The sequence below is a fragment of the Zeugodacus cucurbitae genome, chromosome 3, assembly GCF_028554725.1.
Source record: "Zeugodacus cucurbitae isolate PBARC_wt_2022May chromosome 3, idZeuCucr1.2, whole genome shotgun sequence".
Classification (NCBI taxonomy): domain Eukaryota; kingdom Metazoa; phylum Arthropoda; class Insecta; order Diptera; family Tephritidae; genus Zeugodacus; species Zeugodacus cucurbitae.
This window is the reverse complement of record NC_071668.1, coordinates 20,362,169-20,371,092: the sequence shown is the minus strand read 5'-3', so window position 1 is coordinate 20,371,092 and position 8,924 is coordinate 20,362,169. Positions and strand designations below refer to the sequence as shown.

Genomic DNA, 8,924 nt, shown 5'->3' with positions numbered 1-8,924 from the left:
GTCTATGTTTTTCTGCTGTCAATCAGAAAAAGTTTTTGTCAAATCAACTATTTGATTTTCGCAACAAACGTTTTGGGGAATTGCAGTTTATTGGAGTGTAGTCGCTGCCGTTGCCCATTTAATAGCCATTATACGTGTGTGGAAATAACAACATAATTTACGTAAAATGGATGCGAACAACTCAAGCGCGGCTTCAGTCAAAGTAAATGGGGCAAGCACAACTAATGGAAATGCAAAAACAAGTTAGTGTATAAATTAAATAAAACGAAATATAATTAACTGGGTAAGGTGTCAAAGAGCTTTTAATGAAATTCCGTGCTTACGGAAACGACTGTGAATGCATTGAATACACATTTAATGCACATTCATAATTATGTGTGTGCAATTAAGCTATTGCAGACGCAGAACAGCTGTGCGCTTAAATTAAAAAAAAGTTATTGCATGTGTATTTTATTATGTCTACTGGGCATACATATTTACATAATATTCAATAATTTATATTTATGTAAATAGGAAGCCACACGCTCGTGCGATTTTTGTGTACAACTAAGCACCTGCTGCAGCGGTCTAAGCTCTGTTTTTGTATTTTGTTATATTTTTAAGGATGAATGCATATTGTAATTTTGTTATTAATTTTAGTTGGCAACGGCTGCTACAGAGATGACGATTCATGGAAGGAAATAACCATTGATGTACCTTGGGGTACTGTGGCTGGTATGTTATCGAAAGTGTCTCGAGTGTTTTACAATTAGTAGAAGATTATACTAATCAGTGTCAACAATAACCAAATTGCTTTTAAAACTATAAATTGTGTAACGAATCGTGCTTATCCCAACTTATTAACACCTCTAGCAAGTGTATTTAAAGTATTAAGTGCGATTATACATTTATTTATTATTATTTTTTATTTTTGTGAAATTTGCGCATTTACAAAACATCTATTATGACGGTCGGTATTTCCGATATTAATGTAATAAGCTTTTAATATTTTTATTGGCCTCAGGTCAACATTTGCTAAATTAAAACCACAGTGAATAAATCGTTATGAAATTCGTAGAAACTTTTTGAAATAAAATTAATGTGCAATTTTTTGTTGCTTACATATAGGCAACACTAATAATCCATTATAAACGTTAATTACGCTGACAATTCATAAAATTTTTTTTCAAATGGTGCTATATTTATATTGATAATGACCAGACTATTATTAGTCATTTGTCTCATTTGTCCGTAGCGACATTTGCTGATTAAATAGACAGTGTGCTCAGTGATAAAATTTGAGACTTTGGCGCGCTTTCACGCGATCTCTGGTGATGATTTTTTTCTGTTTACTCTGTCAAATATACGTCTTCGGGTTCATTTGCTTGTTGCGAAAAGTTGAAACTGGTTTTCATGCCATATATACATATGATTAGTCAAAACATGAATAAGCATATTACCTGCACCTCATTATATTTTAACTAATCTAAACTTCATATCTATACACAAATACTTACATACATATATATGTAGGTTTAATCAGCCTTCGGCATGAGGTTGTAAATCAAAAAGTTTATCGCATCGAAAATGTTGATAAGCAATTCGCTGATTTTTTATTTGTTTGTAGTATTACGTATAGTAGTTAAAAGTTCAAAGCTCATTTTAGGGTGTGCAAATAGTGCTTTCTAATATGTAAATGTGCGAATACTTTTAAGTGGAAGTGTTAAAATTATTTACTAATTTTTGCGGTTTGCTGATTTGGTACGCAAATAAAAACTCAAATTAAATTCAAAATATTAAAAAAATATTGTTAATCATTTAAAAGAAATATTTAATTGTATTTTTCGTAATTCTAAAACAATTTAATTAAAAAAAAAAAAAACAGAAAACTCAAATTTTTTATTATTTGTTTTTATTCTATTTTTTTACTTTTTTATTTTCTTTTTTACGTTTTTTATTTTATTTTATATTTTAATTTCTTTTTTATTTATTTTTTAATATTTTTTTTCTTTTTTATTTTATTTTATATTTAAATTTCTTTTTAATTTATTTATTTTTTAATATTTAATTTAATATTTTTTTTTACTTTTTTATTTATTTTTTAATTTTTTTTTTTACTTTTTATTCATTTTTTATTTTATTTTTGCTTAATTTTTATTTCGTTTTTTTATTTTTTTTTATTTTGTTTTTTTTTTATTTTTTTTTATTTATCTCTTTCTATATTTTTTATAATTTTTTATATATATTTTTTTTTACTTTTTATTCATTTTTTATTTTATTTTTGCTTAATTTTTATTTTGTATTTTTTATTTTTTTTTTTTTTATTGATTTCTTTCTATATTTTTTATAATTTCTTTATATTTTTTTATAATTTTTTTTATTTATTTTTTTTATGAAACAAAAATATGCATTTGGTTTTACGTGAAATTTAGTTATATGTGTGAGAGAGAGAGATCAATAAACAGCATAAAGCTGTGCAATAAAAATATATATGTATATTATACACCTCCCATCACTTCCAGGCAAATGGTGGGGTCCACAGAATCGCCAGCCCATACTAGCGTTGCATGGTTGGCAAGACAATGCCGGCACATTCGATCGCCTGTGTCCACTGCTACCCGCACACATTCCAATACTCTGCATAGATCTGCCCGGACATGGCAAATCCTCACATTATCCCAAGGGCATGCAGTATTTCATCTTCTGGGATGGCATTTGTCTCATACGGCGTATAGTGCGTCGCTATGGCTGGGAGAACGTTACGCTGCTGGGTCATTCAATGGGTGGCGCGCTTACATTTATGTATGCTGCCAGCTTCCCGGATGACGTGGAGAAACTGATCAATATCGACATCGCTGGACCGACAGTACGTGATACCGAACGCATTGCTGCCAATACGGGCAAGGCTTTAGATAAATTTTTGGATTATGAAAATTTACCATTGAAGAGGATACCCTGCTATGATTATGAAGATATGATCAAATTGGTATTAGATGCGTACGATGGTTCGGTGGATGAGGCGTCAGTTAAAGTGCTGATGCGTCGTGGCATGTTGCCCGCGCCACCGGAAACGGAGAAAAAAGGCTTCAATTTCGCCAGAGATCAGCGTTTGAAAGTCAGCGCCCTAGGCATGTTCACAATGGAGCAAGTGCTGGCCTATGCGAAGCAGATACGCTGTAAAGTACTCAATATACGCGCGGAACCCGGCATGGATTTCCAAAATCCACACTTTTACGCGGAGGTCATTGAGACGTTGCGGAAAAATGCGAAATTGGTGATATTCGAGAAAGTACCTGGCACGCATCACTTGCATTTGGTAACGCCAGAGCGAGTGGCGCCCATTATTAGTAATTTTATATTAAAGTCATAAGTGACCCGCTAACATAGTAGTTGCTTGAAGCTACTTACATATATAACTAACATACATACTTACATATTTATAATAGTTGAAGAAGAAACTAAACGAAATTAGTCGTTGAAAATGCTTAAATAAGTCTTAAGAACTGTGTGTAAAATGAGGTTTTTCAAATTAATTGTCATAAGTGTGCGCACAAATCGTGTATTAACTATTTCTGCTACAGTATTTGTATGAAAACTGCGTTCACCCGGTATTAAGAAACATTAAATTAGATTTAAAATACTTAATATGATGGAAATTATAAATATTTCGTTATTTTGAGTATTTTCTATTAATTTAATGTTTTTAATTCTCGTTCTTTTGTGTGTATGTCAGTGCTGCTAAGGAAGGCATAGTTTACAATAAAAAAATAAAATAAAATTTAAATTATCTGTGGGCAATAGGTATGGCAAAATTACTATTTCTAAATAATATCTAATATTATAAACAAAAAAAAAAATGCTATTGAACAAATTAAGATGCTATATAATTAAACAAATATGAAACATATTGAACAGAAAAACGATTTTTTTTATAATAATAAGTAAGAGAGGGTTAATTATCAAAGGCGATAAATGTTTTTAGGACACAATTGTGAATGTTGGATTTTTAACTACTATGATTCTTGAAGTTACGTCGATAAGCTTCTTTTTTTTACTATTAGGTCAATTCCGATCTCTATCGCATAAACCCGTTATTATAAACTGCAATAATTTGATTTGGATGTAAAGCCCGGCACTATAACGGTCGTCATTGACGGTTACGTTGTTGTTGTTGTTGTAGCGGTTATCCCTGCCTGACAAGAAGAGCATAAATCTAGTTGTCGTCGAAATCATCTAACGGGAGGCCCAGGAAACATGCTGTTTCGACAGGGTTGGACCAAAGAGAATGGGGTGTTAGATGAGTAAGGTTCGTTGGGCATGCAAAGAGGTGGTTAGTATCATTGCTGGCGGGATATGTATTTTGTATGTCGGGGTTCAGTCTGGATAAGGAGTTGGAGTGGAGTTTAACCTGCTACAATATCCAGATCGAAGTTGCGCAAGGGTCACTCTGGTTTCACTTGGCAACTCGAGCTCTTCGTCTGATATAGGTGGTGGTTTGGTTCCAAGGACGCCATTCACTGGAAGGGAGTCAATGAAGGTGTCGATAGTTCCACTGTGAATGGCATTTAGGGCGTGTCTAAAACTGTTTGCGTCCGCAGTCTGGTCGGTATATGGATTGATTTCGTCGATGTGTTGGAGGAATGATCTCTTGATGCACCTATGGGGCGGTTCTGCTTCCAGCAAGTGACTACATGGGTGATTTCTACGAAAACACCCAAGTAGAAACAGCTTGGTAAGCAGTTCGTTATGCTCCTTAATAGGCCTCACTGTGAAGATGTGTCATTGGTGACATCAAGAGACATCCTGTTGCTGTTCGGAGTGCGGTGTTTTGGCACGTCTGTAGCTTCCTCTGCATCCAGGTGACCATATCGGTGCTTGCCGATAGCCTTGTAAGTGGTCAGCAACGTCTCTTTGTTATTTCCCCAAGTGCTATCCCCAAAATCTTGGGATTGTTTACTGTCGGCATCATTTTTGAAGAAATATGGACCGCTGATTCCACCGGCCCACAAACCGCACCAACCTGTCGTTTTTTCTAAATGAAATGGCAGCTCTTGAATCTCTTCAGGTTACACTTCGTCCATGCCCATTGAGCCAGAAATGGACCTTATCGCTGCGCAGAATTTGACTCGAAAACGTCGGATCTTCTTGGATATTTTCTATGGCCTCAAAGGGCGAAGCGATGTCGCTTGAAAAAATCGAGCGGCTTCAGTTCTTACACAATAAGTATTTTGTACGCTTTCAATTTAAAATCTCGAAGTGAAATGCGCCAAGTCGTTCCATACGTCAGTCCCGATTTGCTGCAAACGGCGCCGAAGCGACTCTCCACGGTTTTCGTGTACATTCTCAGCTACGGTTGCTATATTTTGTTGACTGTGTGCATGGAGTTGTCCGACCCTATCGAAACAACTCGTTTCCTGGACCACTCGTTAGATGATTTCGATGACAATTAGACTGGGCCTGTCGGTTTACGCAGGCTTGAGTAACCGGTACAACAACAACAACCGTTATAACGGCATGTTAACTGACTATTTGATGCCTGAAATTGAAGCTCGTGATCTCGGCGACATTTGGTTACAACATGACGGCGCCACTACCCACACATCGCATCAATCAATGGATTTGTTGAGAGAACCCTTCGGTGAGCAGATAATTTCAAGTTTTCGGCCCATTGATTGGCCACCGTTAGATTTTTTCCTGTGGGGATGTGTAAAGTCTAAACTCTATGCGGACAAACCCGCTTCGATTCAGGCCTTAGAGCAAGACATCACCACTTACCAGTCGAAATGCTCGAAAGAGTCATCGGAAATTGGACTCAACGAATGGACCAATTTCTCCGTTACATTTTGGTGTTACAAACAACTTTTGGCTGAACAAAACCACTCTTCTCTATCCAACATGGTGTGAGTGTATAAAAATTAATATATGTAAATATATCTCCACGATAAATATATTTCCATTTGAATATCAACGTCTATCCAACCACCCCATTTACATTTGTAAATGCATTTATTGTTGTCTTGACAACAGCGCCTTTTGTAAGCAAGGTGCGATTGTTTACCATTTATTTTGCTTTGCCTTTTCACTTTACCATTGATTTGCTTTGTGTTGCTTTAGCCGTGAAAATGTTTTCATTTTATAAATAATTAAAATAAATTAAAAATTCTATGTACAAGTGTCAGACTGTTATCGCATGCATTAAGAATGGATGTAATTGGCGAAATCAATGAAAAATACTCGGCGCTGGAGGCGGAGATCGATAGAAGACTGGAAAAAATGTGAGTAAGCGCTCGCTAGGGGATTGCTTGGAGAAAAAACCAAAACTTGCATTACAATTATGTTGTATGTATTCAGAATTACATTATTCACATATTACATCAATGGAACTAGCATTATATGAATGTGGATTATAAGTAGACTGAATACTGCGCTAGAAATGGTATTTTCGGAAGAAAATCAAGTATGCAAACCACTCAAGCTTTTTCATAAAGTTTGTCATTGTTTGACAACTATACTCCTAATATGTATGGATATCAGCGCTACTAGACCGGCAACTATACACAAGTAGCCTAACATAATATGGATAAATCGAACGTAAAGTCTTGGTATGGAGAAACGTCATTGTATTGAGTATGTTTCTAAAGTAAATGAGAGAGCATACTTTATGGAAAGGAAGGTATTTGAGTAATAACTACGAAATATTGGAGAGTTGGCCGAGGTTCCAAAAAGATCTTATTGCTGAACTCTACTAATATAAGTAAGAGTCAAATTTGCCTACAACAAAATAGTAAAAATCGGTGCTCAGACACTTTATTCACTCCGATATGGCTCCCAGGCATCTATTCATTCTATCTCCCACACTCAAATATGGTCAAATTATGATTACAGTTATTTTATGTATGTAGTATCAAACTAAAGTTCTAAAGATATCAATTCGTTTTGTGAGATTTCTAACAAGAATAAGAAGAAGCAATCATCTAATTGTTAGCGGAAATTGGCGATGAGTGAGTTATTTGAGTTATAAAAGGGGTTTCCAAAGAGACTCTATCAAAATAGACCGATAGGGACAGCAAACGACGCCATATTTTTCGCGCTCTTTTGAAATTTCTCTTCGGTAAGGTTTGCCATTTCATCATGGAAAGATATACGATCCAACAATGAGTCGAAATTATTAAAATTTACTATCGAAATTCGAAGTCAGTGGCCTTAACTTTAAGAGCGCAACGTCCAATTTATGGTCTTCATAATCGGTCCTGTCTGACCGCTCAATGACTACCGAATACTCTTACTAATTGGATGATATGGACTTGGACAATATGTGATTTCAACAGGACGGCGCCACTAGCCACACAGAGAATGTCAGAATCGATTTATTGAAAACCAAGTTTGGTGAACGTTTTATCTCACGAAAATTGGGTTCAGCGTCTGGAAGCGTGCCCATGTTGGCCATGCAAAAAAATCAAGTTCTGCATATAATGGCTTCGAATCCCAAACCCTTTTATTAAAAAAAAAACTTTTTTAGCGCTCTTATTGAAAACCCTTTATATCGTATTAGTGGGTCTCAACTATGACAAAAGTGACCTCAACGAAGTTTTATTAAAAGAAGACAACTAGCTGGGTTTATCGCGTCTAGAAGCGAGTGAATGGTCATTCACAGAATTGTACGTACCTCTAGTATCACTACGATAGACGACCAAGAGTATGGGACCTTCAGAACAAATTATTAAAAAGTACTACTAAAGGTCTTCAGTGTTCTGGAAACAAATCTTAACGAATCCTTCTAGGAAATGTTTTGATATGAACATGATATTTATTCAGAGACAAAGATAATATATTCATAGAAATCAATACTAACTTCAAAGTGGGAGCCAAGTTCTATAAGCGGGAATTTATGTATATAGACTGAATTCTAAATATACATCTTTCACCACGTTTAGTCGTAGATTTCTGCGGTATATATCCAAGGTCTCGAATTTGGCCCATAAGAACTCGCTTTTCTACTGTAATATTGTGGAGCCCAAACTTTCAGGCATTTCTCGAGCCGATTTCTGCGATCAATCCTGGAGTAGAGTTCAAGGTGTAAGATAGTGTCTGCTAGGTTTTTTATAAATCATGTATAAAAAATATAGAAGAGAAAAAGTATAAAAAACAATCTACAAAACGTATATAACAATTATTCTTGCAGCAAAGCAGATGAAAATAAATTACAGAAACTGGAAGAGCAAAGAGCGAATAAGACTTCGGCGCAAACAAATAAAGTGCTCTCATATGAGGAATCCATTGCGAGAAACACAAACTTACTGAAGGTGTGAGAACATTTACAAATATCTACATAACTGTATATAAATGGCATACAACTTATTATTAATTATATTATACTTAATGTTGTATTTGTGTAGTCTTTGGATATTGCGAAGGCGCGTTTACGTTCTCGTTCCACTTTCTCACCAGTTGAACAAATACTGGAAAAGGCCATTGCAAATTATAAACGGGACTTGGAAACGTCACAACAGTTATCGTCACGCCTCAAGCAAGTGCAAATTTACGAGTCGTCATCACCGTTGCTAGACTCAGCCAGAGTCGATGAAGGCCAACAGTAGCGAGTGAAAAGGAAAACTATTTTATACGAATGCCTTGAATAATGAATAATGAAATGCCTTGAAATGAATAAATTTAAGTGTGTCGAAATTATATTAAACTATTTAATAAATAAAAATCTTATGTGTGAAAAAATATTATATATTTATTTCAAGTATAGTATATAGCAGTATATATATACATAACTTTCATACCAACCCTGCAGGAAATAACTGAACTTACCGAACAATTTATAGTCTCACAATTTATTTATGTAATTTTATTCAGATAACACACAAATTGACCCATTTATTCGTCATACATATGTATGGTATAAAGTCCATTGAAAGTTGGTAATCCTAATGTTAGGT

General features: G+C 34.8%; 2 protein-coding genes across 2 annotated transcripts; both read left to right on the top strand.

The window, feature by feature from the left end:
• On the top strand, window positions 1-3,899 carry LOC105216388 (probable serine hydrolase). Its single transcript, XM_011190858.3, has 3 exons — window positions 1-242; window positions 640-714; window positions 2,502-3,899. Exons 1-3 carry the CDS (start codon window positions 167-169, stop codon window positions 3,347-3,349), a joined length of 999 nt encoding a protein of 332 aa, XP_011189160.1. The 5' UTR covers window positions 1-166; the 3' UTR covers window positions 3,350-3,899.
• Window positions 3,900-6,058: 2,159 nt separating this feature from the next.
• LOC105216390 (uncharacterized) lies at window positions 6,059-8,714 on the top strand. The gene is made up of 3 exons (XM_011190859.3): window positions 6,059-6,254; window positions 8,162-8,282; window positions 8,376-8,714. Exons 1-3 carry the CDS (start codon window positions 6,181-6,183, stop codon window positions 8,574-8,576), a joined length of 396 nt encoding a protein of 131 aa, XP_011189161.1. The 5' UTR covers window positions 6,059-6,180; the 3' UTR covers window positions 8,577-8,714.
• The last annotated feature ends 210 nt before the right edge of the window (window positions 8,715-8,924 follow it).

Excerpts from the sequence above, each read along its gene's own strand:
- LOC105216390 (XM_011190859.3), top strand. The coding sequence starts at position 6,181 with ATGGATGTAATTGGCGAAATCAATGAAAAATACTCGGCGCTGGAGGCG. Across the intron at positions 6,255-8,161 it reads GATAGAAGACTGGAAAAAAT|CAAAGCAGATGAAAATAAAT; the intron begins GTGAGTAAGCGC and ends TTATTCTTGCAG. Across the intron at positions 8,283-8,375 it reads GAAACACAAACTTACTGAAG|TCTTTGGATATTGCGAAGGC; the intron begins GTGTGAGAACAT and ends GTATTTGTGTAG.
- LOC105216388 (XM_011190858.3), top strand. The coding sequence starts at position 167 with ATGGATGCGAACAACTCAAGCGCGGCTTCAGTCAAAGTAAATGGGGCA. Across the intron at positions 243-639 it reads TAATGGAAATGCAAAAACAA|TTGGCAACGGCTGCTACAGA; the intron begins GTTAGTGTATAA and ends TATTAATTTTAG. Across the intron at positions 715-2,501 it reads ACCTTGGGGTACTGTGGCTG|GCAAATGGTGGGGTCCACAG; the intron begins GTATGTTATCGA and ends CATCACTTCCAG.